This window comes from Xyrauchen texanus, chromosome 9 (assembly GCF_025860055.1).
Source record: "Xyrauchen texanus isolate HMW12.3.18 chromosome 9, RBS_HiC_50CHRs, whole genome shotgun sequence".
Taxonomy (NCBI): domain Eukaryota; kingdom Metazoa; phylum Chordata; class Actinopteri; order Cypriniformes; family Catostomidae; genus Xyrauchen; species Xyrauchen texanus.
In genome coordinates this window covers 28,332,756-28,352,374 of record NC_068284.1, presented here as the reverse complement: position 1 = coordinate 28,352,374, position 19,619 = coordinate 28,332,756, and the positions used below count along the sequence as shown (strand labels likewise).

The following is a 19,619-nucleotide window of genomic DNA, read 5'->3' as shown; positions in this document are numbered from 1 at the left end:
CGCAGCGAGCACTCACCCACGTTGTGACCTTCCAGTGAGTTAGGCAAGGTGTCTCCCTTGTCCCGTTAAGGGGGGAGGAGGCACTCACCCAAGGAGGCTACCAGCAGAGCCTTTCCTGATTTGCTTTTGAGCAATTTTCTGCCGAGCACTGTCTAGAATAGCGATGGGATGTGCTCTTCCCTCTCCAGGAGGGAGGGCACTACGGAGACGACATCCTACTGGAGGGAGGTTAACATATGGAGAATACCTCACATGGACTTACCAACGGGGAAGCCACCGGAGGAACCTATCTACAGAGAAGGTATGCAGCAACAGTGGCCAATGCAGAGAAAGCTCTGGCGAGGGGAAACACAGGGTACACCGAACAGTGAAAACTCATCATATGGGATTACCAAGAGGAATCACCACGTATGGAGCACTGAGCCAGAGCACACAGGCTCACCTGAAAAGGGGCATACCACGAGTACAGGGCCTGGTGCCGTAACTCCTCTGCCATGTTCATCACCGAACAGTGCTTAATAATTAAAAATAAGCTCTTTTAGGTGGAAATATAGTCTTTTGAATATACTCTTTTAGCAGCTGTAGACTCAGCCGCCGAAGCGCCCAGGGGGAAGTACAACACTCGACCGTGCGAGGGTGACCACTGATATGTGCCGTAAAATCCAGCAGCGTAAGCAAGAGGTGAAAAGACGAACACAGCATGCACTCGAAGGAAAAATATGAGTGAGTGGTGCACGCCATCTCCTTTTATACCCGTATGTCTGGAGTGGAGAGTGGCATGCAAACTCCACTCACCAATTCTCATTGGCCTTTCCTATTTTAAGCGTAGGTGATTGGGGCTCTCAAGATCGACCCCCTAGTGTTACTACATCGACACTTTGAGTGACAGACAGGGAGTCTGAGTTAAGTCTGCTCGCATCTATAACCTAAAATTTGTGTTCATTCTAAATGAACACCAAGTTAATTGAACTTAATCACATAAGTTTTGGAGATGCCATTACTCAATTCAATTGATGGAACAAGCTTACTGAATCAAATGAGAAGAGTCAACTTAATAGGGTTTTCTGTGTGTTCCACACTAACCTGGTGGAATTGTTGTATTTTCAAGGAGGTATATCGAAGAGGTCAAGGTTGTGTCCTATAATATCATGTCCCACCATATTTTTATCACTGAATATCCTGTTTATGTGGGGAATAATTGGTTGCGAGTGCTGATTCACATGGACTTGATGATGCATTGCCCTAATTTTCTTTGTCCCATTAATCCCACCATCTAATCAAGCCTGAGATCACCTCCAGAACACTATTGTGTGTGTGTGTGGGATCTAGTGGAATTACATGACTTCTAATTGTAAAGCTTGCCACTTGCAACACTAGTCAAACATCTTAAGTACTTTTGAGTGTAGGTAAATCTTTTTGTGTATAAAGTGGCATTATAGAGCAGTGGTTCCCAAACCGGGTGCCGCCAGGGCTAGCTAGGGATGCAGCGAAATCTGCTCAGTTTGAAATTTGATTAGCCACCTGTAAAAGTATTGGTAGTGCCGAGTACTGATTCAAATCGGTATCTGCAAGCTGTTTAACTACAGCCGGCTGCTTTCAAATGCTCACATGTATATGTCTACGAGTGTACTATAGAGCACTCTTGTCTAGTGGTGAATGCGAGACATATCCAGCTGCAGACCCGCAGCACCACCAGTTTCAGAACCCCAGCGCCAGAACCTGAAGTGAGGGGCGGAGTTATTGACAATGAGACAAGCATGGCGGAGAGCATGGTGAGTTGTGTAACGTTTTTGACATCATTTTGTGAAAAATTATTGCATATATTAAGTTGTAAATGAGCCTTGCGGTGACGTTTTGAAGACATCTTGTGAAGGTGTTAAAGTGTTTGTTCCACGTTCCTCTGTTATATGCATTGTTTGTGAGTTAATGTTACCTTATAGTTGAGTTTTTTTTTTTTACGTTGAGATTATTGTGTGGTGCTTTCATCTCTTATAGAGACATTTCGAATGAATGAAGACCACAAGGAAAAGGCCCGCAACAATCTCCTGGAACAGTCAGAAGCTTCCAGAGAGCCCTTTCTATTTCATTTTGTGTTCAGGGATGACATGGAGTTATTTTAGCAAGAATGTAAGGACAAAATGGGCCTGACAGTGAATTCCTCATTTGATACATTTTAAGTTTAATTTATACAGGATTGTCATGATAAAATGGGCCTAGGGGTGAATTGGTCATTTGTTGTATATATTTTTATTGAATCTTTTAAAATGATGCTGAATTTTCTCTCTTTTTTAGTTTTTTGACATGTTTTATTTTACATAAAGAAAAATGCATGCTGCACATGTTCATGTGAAATAAAGTATATTTTATATAAAATGCCCATAAGTTTCAAGCATTTTTTTTCACCGTCATGATCAGGAAGTAACTCTCATAATACAATGAAACGGATAACTATATACAATTATATTACACAAGATCAATGTTTTAAAATGCTTATTGTACTGTACCTTAAAGAATCATTATAACATACGTATAAAGTATGATGTTTCGTTTGTAATAAAAGCAAAGTACTCTCCAAAACGTTAGGTGGCGCTACTCGGTTTCGAACGTAAGCTCCGCCCCTCACTTCAGGTTCTGGCGCTGGGGTTCTGAAACTGGTGGTGTAGCCTACTCTCCAAAACGTTAGGTAGCGCTACTCGGTTTAGAACGTAAGCTCCGCCCCTCACTTCAGGTTCTGGCGCTGGGGTTCTGAAACTGGTGGCGTAGCCTACTCTCCAAAACGTTAGGTGGCGCTACTCGGTTTAGAACGTAAGCTCCGCCCCTCACTTCAGGTTCTGGCGCTGGGGTTCTGAAACTGGTGGTGCTGCGGGTCTGCAGCTGGATACTATTGGTGAATGAAGCTGCATGCATGAACATTTAAATGTGCTTCAAAATGCCCATCTTTACATTAAATGAATGTAAACACAGTCGTTAATGTATTAGAGCATAAACAGACAGGAAAAAAATCTGTGCCATCTTGACGCAATATCAATACAAACACAGCCATTAATGTATGATGCAGACAGGACAAAAATCGTATTTCTCAAAATACCAATCAAATAAAGATATTGACACGAACAAAAAGATAAAAGTCCAAAAAGTTTTATGACAGTTTTGCTTTTTATTCAAACTCTAACTGTATAGAATCTGTATGAATGTATATCTAATAATCAGCCAGTAAAGATTATGTCAGTAATTAAAGTAGTTATGTTTTTCATTAGATTAACTTTTTAATGTTTTTATATCACAGTATTTTTTAATTGCTGCTGATACTGAAAAAACATAAAGCACTGTTTAGTCTGTTCTCTATTTTATTACTAGCTCTTGAATAATTAATTTTGAATCGTGTTTGAATCTAGGGCCAGGCAAAAATATAAATGTTCTTATTAATCTTTATTTATATGATCTCAGTGTCGATTCTTAAAATGCTAAGATGCCGCTCTTTCTTTCTATCTGCAATCCTTACAATCATATGTGCATATATACTTCCTATATGCTACAAAAATTGTCCTCTGTGATTATCCACTGGCTGGTAAGTTTTTATATTTCACTCACCAGTGTTTGAGTGGTGTAGTGACGAAGTTCAGCCACAAGATCTTCTCACTGCATGCTGAGAGTAAACATTTTGACTATTTCTGTGTAATGTGATTCCAAAGACTAGATCCAAGCAAACAATTTGTTGTTTAATAATGTCTCAATTATTCAAAACAGACAGTTTTTTTAAATCAAAAACAACAAAAAGAAACATTTAATTGTAATCACACATAGCATGGATGCTGTAAAGAAGCCATTTGATCAAACAAACACTACTGTCAAAGTCCCTGCCACATTAGCACTTGTTCTACATATCTAAGTAAATACTTGTAAATAGTACAAATTAGCCATGTAAACAGCAAACTTGTAACAATATAATATATTTGTGTGCAATATAGTATGTGCAATTTCATTATATCATGTTTATTGGACTATCTTTTTAAAAAGCTAAAATGTCACCAAATATGATGAAAAACTAATGATAAAATAAATTAGATAAGTTGATACTGTATGTTTGTAATTTAACAAGTTAGAAGATTCCCTGTATAATGAATAACAGCACTAGTTGAAAGATAATTTATTTCATACTGTATGTAAGAAAAATGGACATTATAACTGAAATATACACAAATGAATTGTAAAAATAAAAATCGAATCATGAAATTGTGATATATCGCGATATATAGAATCGTAACTTGTATCACAAGACGTATCATATTGTGAGGTGATACCCAGCCCTATTTGTTTATTTATTTATTTTTTATTGGTTGGGGTGCTGTGAGGAAAAAAAATACTATAAATGGGTGCTGTAGTTTAATAAAGTTTGGGAACTACTGTTATAGAGTAAGGACAATATAACATCTGGTGTTTCACTGGGTGGTCAGGTCTTGGGGTAAGATGGCATTTTTATTCAGATCCATTTAGAAATATTATTGTGCCTAGTGTTTTGCCATGCAACCACACTTTGACTCATCAGTGTGAGGCAATAATTAGTTTGTTGTGTATCACTGATATGATCAACTGTGAGCCTTGTGGTTGCCTTATTGGCGAGAGACTGTTATAATGGATAGATATCTCTATGGAAACGGCAGCCAGTTAGTGAGATCAAGCATGATGTCATAGACAGATTAAGCATTCAGACACGGTAGAGCCCCAATAAAGAGGTCTTCTGTGTTTGTTGCCTTAAGTAATTCTAGGCTAAAGTCACAGCATTTATTACAAACATTTCACACACACAAAATTAAATATATCATCAATAACTTATCGTCAATAATAATGATCTCTGGCTAAAATGCTAAAATGGTGACATTCACCTCAGTAATTTCAGAATAAAAAGTCATTGGGGAAGCACAATACATTATGGTAATCCAAAAGATTAGCTTTTGTCACTTTAAATTAAAAGGCTCCATTGATGAAATGAAATAGGATATAACAGCTTGTTCGCAACAATGACTCAGGCTCTTGCATTGTTCAATTTATATAGTGTCTGACAATGAAATTTAGGTTGTGTTACATGACTCTGTTGTATACTGCCTCAGCCCATCTGAAAGCCATTGTGAAAGACATTTTAGTAAAATTACTGTAAATATTCACTAAGTAGCACAGGTCTGTTTCTAGGGTAACTGTGGCCTTGGAGTGATTGTAGTGATCATGTGACTCACAATACAATAGGCCCTTTTACCTGTTTCAAAGTAATGCATTTTCTTATTCAGACTTTTTCCTTTCTTTTCACACTAAATACTATAAAATGCCAGTTCACTTCTTTGTAGTCTATTCAAATTCTTAAGTTATTCACCAAAAATTGAAAATAACATTTGGAAAAATGTTTTTTTTCCTTCAGTGGAACACAAAGTAAGATATTCAGGAGAATGTCTAAGCTGCAATGATGTCTTACTCGGGTTATAATCCAAATTGTTGTCTTAATTATATGTGCATATGGTGTGGTTATTGTAATGCACCCACACGCACAATCGGTAAAAAACTCTTCGATTTGGAATAATACTGACTTTACTCTACAAACTATCTACAAAATTCAGCCGATTTCCTTTCCCCGTTCCCCGACTACTCTCTTCTTCGTCACTTTGTGAACTCTGGTCGAAAGTTTGGGAATAGTCCATTTCGTGCTGACAGGGGTGACAGTGAGAGTCCATCTTTCAAAGGGGACACTTTTTACAATAACAATGACATCATTTTTGGGTGAACTATTTCTTTAAGAGTCCTTTAACTATCAATGTTAGAGCAATTTCTTTTTTAAACATGTTTAATATGCTTGTGAATTCTGTCTCAATCAGAAATAGGCATGATATTTTAGATGCATATTTCACATGGTAACTGCAATAATGCAAATATCCTGCAACACCCTCAGCTGGTCAAATACATTGTGATGCAAGGCAGTGCCAGATCTTAGTACATTTAATCTAGTACCAGCAGGATTTTACATGCTTGGTTATGAAATATTCTCAAAGGTAATTCATCATTGAATACAATTTGAATGCTCAATATTTCAAGTGAACACCACTTCAAAGAAAGTCAACACTTCGGTTGATTTTAATGATATGTACCATATGCATGAGTTGATGGTGCTAAAAATTATATGAATAGAATAGTGGATTCATGATTTATTTCTGATGTTTTATATCATTATACTATCAATCAGAGGCAGATGGATGACTAAAATGATTGTCAAAAACTTTAATCCACACCAACAGCTGGGACTGGCATTAGTTGAACTGCCATGTTCTGGTCTATTCCACATGATCTCAATGTTAAGTCATCAGTTTGACCTAGAAATTAAAGTCTCTCTCAAGCTGAAGTAGTAAAGGAATAGTTAAACGAAAAATGACAATTCTGTCCCATATGACTTTTTTTGTTCCGTGGAACACAAAAGGAGAGGACAACCTCAGAATAACAGTCTCAGTCACCATTCACATTTATTGTATGGAAAGAGATGTAATGAAAGTGAATGTTGACTGAGAGTAACATTCTGCCTAACATCTCCTTTTTTGTTCTACAGAAGAAAGTCCTACCTGTTTGGAACAAAAAGAGTAATGAGTAATGAGTAAAATATGACAGAATTGTCATTTTTGGGTGAACTATCCTTCCAAAACAAGGATTTGGGTATTACATTTTTTTCTAGAGATCAACCAATAGAGTTTTTTTTAATGACCGATATTGATCATTTTTATTTTCCAATTTTCAACAAACAATATGTAGAACCAATTTTTAATTATTTATTTTATTTTTGTTCCAATAATAAATAAATAAATAACCATTAGACTAAAACAGTAAAACATATGACAGTGTTTTAGTGCCACATAAAAAAACAAAAACTAAAATTTGTAATTTTGTAAAGTAAAGTAATATTTTGAGAATAAAGTATGACCAGTATAATGACCAGAATGACATCATAGCATTATGAGGTAATGACATACTCTTTGTTATTATTATTATTATGTTTTTTTAGCATCAAAACAGTTATAATTTCATAATATATGATCATTTTTCACCCTGTCTCTGGTCCGCTGCCTGAAACGCTTGGTTTTGGCATAAGCGCATCCTTTAAACTTCAACATTAAGGTATGTTATGATTGGCTCAATCTGAAGAGAATAAACAAGCTCCACAACATTATAAAACAAAACTTCACGGTTTACACAGAACGCACATCCAACAAATTGCATCTGAATAAATTAAACCATTCACTTATTGTAAGCACAGCAGCATCAGAATTAATGAAACTGTCATGACATTTGAAATATTTATGAGTGAAACTGTTTACCGATCGATTCCAAGTGTTTTTTACTGCCCCATCCTTCAATAACAGTCCATTTGCACAGCTTGAATCATTATGACTGGTTCACAAGCAATCCACTCTGACATGAGCCAAAAAAACATACAATCCACGCTGATATGAGCCAAAAAAAAATGCACACATCAAAATTGTCAAAGGCATCCATCTAGTGCGTGTTTACATACACCAACATTTAAAAATAGAAGCATTTGGGCGATAGAACAGTTTGTTGAGCAGTTTGTGCTCAAAACAGCAAGAGACAGAGCAGCTGAATGAATGGGGTCTCCTCTTCAGAGTTGTAACTTGACACTGTGTCTTTTAAATACGGCACGAGATACATGACATCGGTCAAAGATGTCTGTCTAGTGCATGTTTAGATACAAAAATAATTCAAAATAGATATCCCTTTGGATTTCTGGAATAGTTAGGCCTGTTTGTCCTGCTCTCTCTCGCTCGGAGCGCCAGTGGGCAGGGCCAAGGGAGCAAATATATAGTGTAGGCATTGATGTTTTTTTTTTTTCTTGTAGAGGCGATCATGATTTAATAGGACCCCCAGTGACGTAAGGAAGTCACGGAAGTAGAGACGACATGTTTTTGCAGCTTGGTTTTAATTAATGCTTTTTTTGCATTGGGGATTAAGTTTTGTGTTCTTAAATTTACAGTATGTTTTTTTAAAGTAGAATGACCACTTATATGTCAAAATGTCAAGGAAAATTTGATTCCTCAAGATATGACCCCTTTAAAGTTGTAATATTTTAAGATAAAGTCATAACATTATGTGAATAAAATATTATATTGGATGAATAAAGTTTAGTTTTTTTAATTACTAGAAACAGCATGTCATTATCACAACGATAGAATGACAAGAAAATCATACTTTAGGATAGTTTATTCTCATAACTTTTAATTTATTCTCAAAATAACTTCATTTTTGAAATTTTAGATTTTATTTTATTTTAACACTGAAACACCGTCGTAAAAACATGCATTATGAAAGTAAAAAAAATTAACTACAATTATTCAAACTTGTTTTGCGATCTAAATGGTCGCTGCTTGTTGTTTCTTTTCTTGGTGAACTGTAGTATAATGGCATTATTGGGTGCTATTTTTTAGAAACCCACCAAATGGCACCATTTTCCAATTTTAAAACTATTTTAAACAACCGGTAACAACTGATAATCTAAAAAAGTGTGAATAGCTGTAAAAAATATATGTTCTAATTTTTACCACTCTGTACTGCACCAGTGATTACTATTTGTTTTCAAAGATCTTAATGCTCATGGTTTTATGATTGTTTTATGATTATATATCCTCTGTTCCTCCTAGAGCAGATGTGTTCTCAGTTGTGCCTGATAACTGATGTGGTTGTGTAAAACTGCTTGGCAGGCCATGTTGACAGTGCTAGTATGTGCACACAGCGCACATTCTGCATGTGAGCAGCCATTTTCTCTCTGCTCCTGCTGTGTGCAGACTGTTCTGCAGGGAAGCTTTCAATTTGACTGGTTGATTTTTTAGAGGGAAAGCAATCGCCTTGGAGAAAGCATTGGGTGAATGATCTGAGAGAACCAGATCATTCTAGCACTTCATTTCTCAAAATGAGAAGTTTTAAAGTCTTTTCTGAAACTGTTTCATCCTTTATTCAAATCAAAGGATGAAAGTGACAAGCTCAGAATCATGTGTGGATATCACAAACCTCAAGACATTAGGAAACAGAAGTAGGTCAAAAAAAGAGAAACTAACAGAGAAACACTTAATTAAATAATGTCTAACAAGCATTACATCGTGACAAACAATCACAATTTAAATAATGCTGTTTGATTAGTGTTGTGACAGTTAGAAATTTGTGAACTATTTTAATTTCTGTATAATTGACAATCTGAAAGGCCATTTATGCATTTGTATTTATGTATTTGTTATGTACATTCAAGTTATACATTTTATCTTTATGCAGTGGTGGCTCAGTGGTTGAGGCTCAGGGTTACTGACCAGAAGGTCAGGGGTTCAAGCCCCAGCACCACCAAGATGCCACTGTTGGGCCCTTGAGCAAGACACTTAACTCCAGGTTGCTCCAGGGGGGATTGTCCCTGTAATAAGTGCACTGTAAGTTGCTTTGGATAAAAGTGTCTGCCAAATGCATAAATGTAAATGTTTGTTTCTTGGGATTCAAACCCATGAACTTGGTATGCGCTAACAGTTAAACCACAGAAACACAAAAGGATCTGTATAGACTGATTACTCATGCAATTACATTGAAGCATGATAAAAGCTTTGTGGATTTCATCTTGCATAATTCTTGACATTGTTGTTTTGTTTCTGCAGAAGGAATGCCAGTACCAGACCAGCTCTCTGACACAGACAACTCCAGCATGTTGAGCCCAGTACTGAACGCCTCCAATGGAGATGGATCTGAGACAGAGACCACATCTGCCATCTTGGCCTCTGTTAAAGAACAGGTGGGTACCCCCAGAAGCATTATAAGGAAGGTGACGGCCCACTCGTATATGTGTAACGCAAGATTTTGTTGTTGTAGCGTTAGAGTTAAAAGAGCCAATCTCTTTTTTGATAGAATATGCTAATCATGTCGGCTGTTGGAATGTAAGGCTGCATTCCTACATGCCACCATATTGAGTATTGTGATGCCTCTGTCAAAAAGGAGATTGACTATTTTACCTACATGTAGAATTTTGTTTACCCTAGAACACATGCTTATTTTTTTTTTTGCCATGATTTCAGCTAAAGAAGCATTATTTATGATACCATTGTAAGATTTTATTCCTGGTTTGAAATATGTTATATTGGAATGTAATCTTGACTATCAGTTTTGTCGATTTTGGTATTTAAGAAGATAGGAGCTGTACTTGCATGACTTGAAATAGCTGTACAGGGGCATTATGAATATTGCTGCTGTATAATCCGAATTATCTTAAATACACTTTGTTAATGTACTTTCAATCTGTAGTATGTCATATCTATATCCAGTTTTATTAAAAAACTGTAACCCCCACCCAAGGGTGTGTCTATAGATGTCAATCTTACAGATTGAATCTAACAGAAGGATATGTTTTCCCTCATACTCATAGTCTAACCAAAAGCTGTGATATGCTGAAACATTCCTTCCCTCCCATTATCCAACACTTTAATTAGAAACTCTCTAAATCTTTACATACTGTAAACAGTAATTAGACAGAACCATACCAGTCCTGAAGTGAACTGCACATGCTATCAGGGTTAAGGAGCAGCAAGGTTTGTTTGGTTTTGCACATGCCAGATACATCATCTCATGTTACCAGTTTCATTTAATACCTGGTGTCTCAATTCACAGATACAAATGGCGCTGAATGGCTTGATCGTCAACACAGTGTGAGTGTGACTGTCTGGTTTTGGGAATGAGTGGGAGGAGTAGATGTTAGTTTTGGGTCTGTGTGGTGTGAGAAATGTGTAATATTTGACATATCTTCTTGCAATCAGGTTGCCATCCTATTCTAGTCACTACACAGCTACACCAGATAATAAATGTAATAAGTTTGCTTGTCAGCAGGTAGACAGCTTCCCAGACCTTAGTGTAACATGTGATACCTTAAGATAAATTGTCTTGATCTGTGAGAAAAAGTGACAGGAGATGGTAAGGGGGCCTACACACTAGCAAAAGCAATGAGTGCGGACCAAAACATAACTGTTAATAAAGTTATTTTTTAAAATAGCAGTCTGTACTAAACTAATACTGCTCATAATCACTTTTATACCAGTTTCAGTGTTGCAAGATCTCACAAGAGAAACAAGCGATCTGGTCTGGAAAATCAAGCTCAAAATAAGCGATATGCCTCACCCAAAACAAGGAAAAATAAGTGATTACATTTTTACCCATGTGGGGGAATTATCAAAATAGAAATCATAACAAGCGTCGTATACAGTAGCCTTTCCCAAAAATGAGTGATGGTGGTGTAGTGGGCTAAAGTACTAAACTGTTAATCAGAAGGTTGTTGGTTTGATCCCCACAGCCACCACCATTGTGTCCTTGAGCAAGGCACTTAACTCCAGGTTGCTCCGGGGGGATTGTCCCTGTAATAACGGCTCTGTAAGTCGCTTTGGATAAAAGCCTCTGCCAAATGCATAAATGTAAATGCATTCTAAACATTCAATATATCCCCAAAAATATTTCAAAACAATTTCAAATATATCTGGTCTTCTTCAAAAAAAGAAGCATAAAATACAAAAATAATAACTGAATGAATAATTAAATTTTAACTACAGATCTGCTTCTCAGTTAAAACTAGCAGCAACAAATTTGTATTAATGCAGCATATCTGACAATAATTCAGCGAAGACTTGGAACAACTGAGAAATGTACGTTTTTACCTCCAATATTTTTCTTTGTATCTGGATTAACATGCATATATATGTAGTAAGTATATATAGTTGGTAAAAAGGTCTTTAGCATGTCGAGGAAGACTATATCCACATAGTTTGGCATAGAAATGGTTGATGCAGCATTTTCCTTAGATTTTTAAAGCACTTTCTCATGTTCTAAAAAGAGAGAAAACTAAATTTTTCAGGCAACAGCAAGGGATATCATTCCGACAATTTACTGTGATAAACACTTTGGAATTTTTTTTTTCATGAAAATATTATTGGAATGTAATTATCTTGTTATTAATGGTAACTAGCATTTAAAAATATTTATTTCACTCAGAAAGATTGAAATGGACTTTGTTCAATTTTCTGTTACTTTCTGCAAAAAAATTAATTGCCCGTTTTTGGTTTTGGTTTAATCCTGAACCGATTTTAGTCCCTGGGTTTACATGCACACCAACATGCTGATAACTACCAAAAATATGTTTATTGAAAAAATATGACAATGCAAGAAAAATATGTTTACAGGAGAAATAAAATCATCGGTTTATTCTCTGCTTTTGATGTCATCATTTGATAAGCCATTAAGAATGCCGGTAAAGGTGTTTACATGCAAAGCAAAATCTGGGTAATGGGCAAAAACCATTTAAATGATCTTTACATCATTGTAGGCTTATTTAGCTAAATCAATGTTATGTTGCATGTGAACACACTCAATGACATAACATAACATTGTGGAAAGAGCAGGGTCAGTGTTAATTCAAGAGAGAATACAGCAGATGGGTTCCAAACACACAGCCTGAAATCGCCTCTCTGAAATACTCTTTGGTCAGCGGATGCCTATGTTAAAATATTTTCAACTTTTGCTCACAGTGACCAACACTTTTGCAAAATCTTGCATTTGTCCTTACGATACACCATCCCCATTGAAATCAATGGATTTGCAGCATTCTCTGATGCAGGGTAAACGCTAGTGTGTAAGTGCCCTTATGACCAGGCCCATATGGAATCCAAAGAAAACTATTTTTTGAACATCCATAACGTTCTTTCCATCAACCACCCCTTAAATGTTTTTGTTATTTTGATAATTCCTCTAATCTACTAATAACAGTGTAGTACTCTCAGGTTTCAACATTTTACCATGTTTAAATCCATTCCATAGAATTCTGCAGATTATACTCCAAAATCGGTGTAAAAAATGGGGAAAAAAGTCTGCATATTGTGTCTGACCATGCTGCCATGAATGTTCAGTCATTTATGATATGCTTTATAGGATTATTACAAAAGACAAACTTTAATGTGTGATAATGTACAATATTTCTCACTTTTACTTTGCATATAGCATGTACTTTGGCTGGAGGACATATTTGAGTCAATGCAAGAGCATGTGTAGATAGAAATGGACCATAACAAGAAGCCCTTCACTTCCTGCTAGTGTTTCGCTCACACCCCTGCTTTTAACCACAGGACAGAATAAGTGACATGCTCTCAGGGTTGAAAATCTACACTGGGAGTGTTAAAGTAGGCCACAGCCAAGGGATGCTGTGGGCCAGTCTAATAGTTCTCCTATCAGAGTGAGCAAAAATCTGCCATCTCTTTTTGATGGCTTTAACTGGAGGTTACTGGTGGACGGTAACCATTTCTAGTGCAGTGTTTTTCTCTAAGAGGGGATAGTGCATAAACCCACCCCACTGTATTTCAGTGTCTTTTTATGTATTTATTACAAAAGTGTTTAAATATTTATGATTCATGTTGCTATAATTGAGTGCAGCAAAATTACAGTAACATATCATGACAAAAACATCTTCTGTTTCAAATTATTCCTGAATATACAGCGGAGTTCAAAATTCTTGTGAAAATGTCCACTTATAAAAATGCTTATACTTTAAATTTTTCTTATGTAATACAGTCTTTTTGCACATGACAAACTATATTACCAGCATAACAATTTATGTTTATGTGCTTTAAAGACAAAATTCATTCAAGCTAGCAAGGACTCCAATTGTGTCCTTCAATTGAAACAAGTAAATCTGACACTTTGTATGTAAAAGTGTTAACATGGCCAATGTCACAAATGTGCTTACATTTAATTAGTGACCTAGAAATAATGTAGAATCTGAATGTGATGAATTTTTCATCACAACATTTTTGTTTATGTTTAAATTACATTTTGAATATATATATATATATATATATATATATATATATATATATATATATATATATATATATATATATATATATATATATGTTTATCATCTTGGTACTTCTTGTGTATTTGCACTTATTATGATGAATCACCATAGTCATTTTGTGTTCTCCACTAGATGGCAATCTCCCATTTTGGAGGCATTTAATAGAACAAGTTTATCACAGAAGATTTCACAAAATAAACTCAAGTGTGGATCTCACCAAATTATTTAAAACCTACATAGATTTTTATAGATCTAACATACAGCAAAACTCATGTCACCACTGCTTTCTATAAATACAATGTTCAAAATGTCTGGCAACATGTCCCAGGTCCCTTGTACGTGTGCTGTGTGTGCAGTTTTCAAGGTTGCACGTGCAAGCAGAACACAGTCTCCTTAAAAATCTCTTGGGTATTTAGACATGGGCAACATAGGCAGCCGGGGGCAGAATGAGGCGCCCACACAAATAAGGGGAGCTGAAGGGAGTTTCGCCCAGGTAGCCATGCAAGCTAGAACTGCTACTGTTCTCTTCTATCACTTATGCTAAACAGAATAACATGTAGGGGGTCAATCAGCAAAAGAGAGAACGATTAATGATCTGAATGTAGCAATATGCAATGCCCAAATTATATGCTAAGGACAAAGTGCAGCATGCTGTATCAGCAGTACATAAGACTTTGTGGTTAGCAAACAGTGTTTTCCTTCTATGTAATGAACACATTTCATTTATCATTTCCCTTTGATACAAAGTAGTACTTTAGCATATTCATCATATAGGTTAATTAATGTATTGAGTACAGACGTTCTCTGTTGTATTAATTTAGCAGAGATCTGTCATTAAGTCCAGTGTAGCTCAGCTTTTTGTAGTTATTCTCTTTTTTTGTTCCTATAATTTGGTGTTAATTAAATACATTTATCTTAGTGTTTTTACGCTGACATATTAACTACTCCTAAGAAAGCCAATGAGTAGTTGGCCATTGATATTGGAATGTGAAGTTTTATTATAAGCATGCCAAGGTCTTTTTAGGGAAAATGGCAATAGAAATTATCAAGGGGTTGTACAGCAAGGGTAAATATATAGGCCATTTACTTTTTGGGAACAAACGTTAATCAGCTCATTCTCTGTTTGATAGGGTAGAGTGATTTGCTTTAGCCAGAAGTAAATTCATTAAAAAATATCCTTTGGTCAAAGAAAAATTAATGTCACATATTAAATCAAATGAAGCATTTTTTTAAAATCATGTGTTAATTTAATATATTTAACATTTTTAAATTTAGTTTTATTTCAGCATCACCCCATTCAAATGAACAAATTACCAATAAAAAGACTGTTTAGTTTAGTTTCTTTGAAGTTTCTCCTGAGGTCTTTTGCATGACCTAATTTTTGCTGTAATTTTCAAATATGTTTAATTTCCTCTACTGGATTATATGCATCTCCTTATAAAAGATCTTTACAGACCAAACTTGACATGTCTAGTTCATTCGAGTCATTCCTGTCTGAGCACTCTTTTATCTTTTATATATGGTGCTCAGCTGGACTCATTAAGTTCTGTGAAATTTTAGAAATTGGTTTAAACCCTTAAAGGAACTCATGAGGCGAAACCCTCAGTGACATTTTGCAATCAAATGGACCAATGAAGGAACATAAATGTCAGTCTTTGTCTACAGGGCACAATTAGACATTTAGGCCGAAACACCACATATAACTCTTGAAGCAGCAAAATCAATTTTTCTGTCCCTCAGCTATGTATCTTCTAAACAAAAGGCCTAATGGTCTTTTCGAGACTTATTAAGATCATGGCAATACATTTATGTTTCTCATCCTTGTTAACCTTTTTTTGCAATTGATCACTTGTACACTTTTCTCTGATATTTTTTATCATTATGTAATTACAACATTTTTGTTTTTATGCATTTAACTTGCATTTTTTTTTATTTCTATTTGAGGTGTCAGAATTTCAACTCTATTTTCTTAATCAGAACACTTAAAAAATAAATGTATCTAAAAATATGCTTCATGTGGTAACATTTAAATTGACTGTGGTTTTATTAAATTCAACAATATTATTTAACTTAACTGAATATCAACCTGAAAAGATTAGGTTACAATACGTAAAAAAGATTGTGGGAAGTTCGAATCCAGGGCATGCTAAGTGGCCAGGCTTCCTAAGTAACCAATTGGCCCAGTTGCTAGGGTGGTTAGAGTCACATTGGATTAACCTCCTTGTGGTAGCCATAATGTGGTTCTCGGTGGGGTGTGTGGTGAGTTGTGCATGGATGCCGCAAAGAATAGCATGAAGCCTCCACACAAGCTACGTCTCCGTGGTAACGCGCTCAACAAGGCATGTAATAGGATGTGCAGATTAACAGTCTCAGACGCAGAGGCAACTGAGATTCATCCTCCACCACCCGGCTTGAGGCGAGTCACTACACCACCACGAAGACTTAGAGTGCATTGGGAACTGAGCATTCCAAATTGTGGAGAAAATAAACAAAAAAAATTAAAAAGTGAGAAGATTGTGTGAGTGAGGATGTTGTTAAATTCGATTGTTTTTTTAAGTCGACTTTTTACTGTCTGTGACGACTGTCATATTTCTCCCCCAGTGGCATTCGTAACCTGGCCAAACATTCATGTTACAATGAATAATTTTTGCATAATGATTTTTATGTGGCCTGTTGTACGTAATACCGCAATGTCCTGGTAAAATAAACACTTAATTTTTGCTCTCTTCCTCACTCAATGCTATCTTATGACATATAAACACTTTTACTATAGCACAAGACTCATTTTAACATTTGCATTACATATCAAACTACATTTACAAGCTTGTTCAAGTGTGATCAAATTGCATGGTCGCTCAACTAATAGAGTGTTGCATAAGCAATACAAAAGGCTGGGGTAGGAGTCCTAACATTAACTTTAAAAACCTAATCTGTTTGGGAGAGCATTTCACTTGCTTTTAGCACCACACAGTGGACATTTCAATTCAGAACAGCCCTGAGACGATTAATGAACAACATCATTTTATTTTGTAAAAATGTTGTCACAGTCACGCAATGTTCATTGCATGGGAGAAGGCTCTCACAAATTGCAATGTCAAAGCACCCAGACCCCTAGAGACATAGAGAAAGATAAAAAAAATTCTAAATAAGCTTTAAAGAAAGTTAATAATGTTATTGGTTTTGTGAATTGTATTCTGAGGTTTGCTAAACTTATACTTAAGTTTAATACTTAAGTATTTTTACTAAATTACTTTACACCCCTGATGTTACAAGAACTACATTTTTGCAAACAGTGTTTTTTACGTGCTGTTTTCTACGTTTTGCTACAACAAATGTGCCTTTTATTCACTTTCACACTAATCACTACTACTATTTTTCTCACTATAACTCACACACTGCTATGCTACTATATGGAAACACTTTAACGCATCATTTAAAAAACAATACATTTTAAAGGAATAGTTCGTACATCACACTTCATGTCAGCTGCTGACAGGAGGCGCTTTTTAAAAGTTAATAACGTTTTAATTATAGATTTATGTTTTTATACAAACGTATCAAGTTGCTTCAGAAGACGTTAATTGATTGACTGGACTTGGGAATCCTAAAGGATTTCTCTCGTCGCAGGGCAAAATCGGCAATCTTACAACGTTCAGTGTGACATATTCACTGTCGGCCGATTAATAGCCTTTGCGATGATCTTCAGCCTCCGACAAAGTACTGGCAGTGTCTGTAATTTAGCATTGTAGACATATAGTGTGACTGCTATTACGACAGGATGAGATATTTCGATCCTCTCTCGCACCCTTCACTTGGAAAGAAACCTGCTCCGCGTTTGCCCCACCGTAGCAACATTTGTGCCCAGTTATCACTCTACTCAAGCAATTTCAATGTTTTTTCTTCTTCTCAAATGTAAAATATTTTAATAAATAAATAAGCAGAAAATACTTGGAGAAAAGTGTAACACATCAGCAATATGAAAGCATTATTCTCTGAATTAAATAAATAGCTTACAAAATGAAAATAAATAAATTATTGCATTTTCTCTTTATTTTTCTTTACGTTTATCATGCATTTTTTTTACGTTATTATAATTACTATTTTACTTTTAATACATTTACTTTAAACATCTGTAAACATCTTTAGTTAAGATTCACATCACTCCGATTTTATTTATAAATAAATAAATAAAATAAAATAGAAAGATTGAACAATTTATTCTGGTATTTATGGAAGCGTGATATATTACCAGCCTTTATGAATTTTCAAACTTTTGCATGGCCGATAGTTTACTAATCTAAAAGAGGAGAAAGACGTACCTTAACCCACCTTTTTTGTTTTCTCCAATGTGAACAGAGAAGTTTTTATTTCCACAATGATTATTTGCTTGTGGAAGCTCGTTATTAGGCTACCTCCCGCACTCATGTTCATTCGCAACATCTGTAATTTTCTGTATTTGTGATTAAGCTGTATTTTTATGGGCCTATTTGACAAAATCCATCTTTCTTGGAAATGTTTGCCTATGCTTGTGATGGAGTGTTATTGGAGCAATGGAAATGCTGATGTACTGACTTGCAGAGAGATATGCTCTTCCGTGGTGGGAAAATTTAGCCGTTTCACTTCAATTCCGCAACACTGCTGTAATGTGAGTCATGTTCACTGATCGGGACAATTGGGACCACAGTCGGCTATGACGTATATCGTGCAGTCTGACATAATGTCGCAAAGTGTGCCATGGTGATATCAATGTGTTCATACCATACAGTCTGACAAGCAACAATCGTAAAGGACTATTATAAATTGTACAGTGTGCACCCTCCTTTAGGTAAAAGGGAGGTACGATTTACTCATTAAAACCTCCATCTAATATTCACCTTAAAAACCTTGTCTGATTACAACACCATTTCACTTGCTTTTGGCGCCCCCTGCTGGACATCTCACTGGGAAACTGCAGCCAAATGTAATAATGCACCATAGTAACATGCCATGGTCAGGCTATTTATATGAGATCAGCCTGAATATGTTTTTGTTTTAAAGCATGTTGATTTATGCCTCCCATTCACACAAGAGATGCGTTTTCTTATACTGAAAAAATTTGACTTTGGATTATCACAAGAATTAGATCAGTAATACTTCAGATTCACATAAACTATTTTCAACTTTCTCATCTCTTCTTTATCCTCCTCCAACACATCCTACTACTTCACTGACTGCTGATGACTTTGCCATATTTTTTAAATAGTTTAAATAGACAAAATAGTGAGCACCATCAGTCTCTACACCTAATACCCACAGCCACTCTCTTCCAACATCCCATCCTCTGTTCTCCTCTTTCTCCCCTCTCTCTGAGACTGAGGTCTCCAAAGTGCTTCATTCTAACCGTCCTAGCACCTGTCCACTTGACCCTATCCCCTCACATCTTATGCAATATGCCTCTCCATCAATCTTACCCACACTTACATACATTATCAACACATCTCTCACAATAGAAAACTTTCCCAATGCATTAAAGCAGGTTTGAGTAACCCCACTGCTCAAAACACCAACATATAAACCTACAATAGTTGACTACTACAGACCAGTCTCTCCTACCTTTCCTTTCTAAAACTATTGAGAGGGTTTTATTCAACCAGTTGTCTGCTTTTCTCTTATAGAACAACCTACTCAACAGACATCAGTCTGGCTTCAAAAAAGGACACTCAACAGAGACTGCCCT

The 19,619-nt window shown here is 35.8% G+C and overlaps 1 protein-coding gene across 5 annotated transcripts in view; it reads left to right on the top strand.

Moving 5' to 3' along the window:
- Positions 1 to 19,619, top strand: part of LOC127648753 (catenin delta-2-like) — a 143,853-nt gene that overhangs the window by 20,494 nt on the left and 103,740 nt on the right. For 4 of the 5 annotated variants that reach the window (XM_052133501.1, XM_052133500.1, XM_052133499.1 and 1 more), the window contains exon 2: positions 9,678 to 9,811. In XM_052133501.1, coding sequence (XP_051989461.1) covers positions 9,683 to 9,811 — 129 coding nt within the window. In that variant the 5' untranslated portion in view covers positions 9,678 to 9,682. Of the gene's footprint in view, positions 1 to 9,345; positions 9,459 to 9,677; positions 9,812 to 19,619 lie in introns of those variants that run through there. The other variant, XM_052133498.1, reaches the window with a different exon arrangement.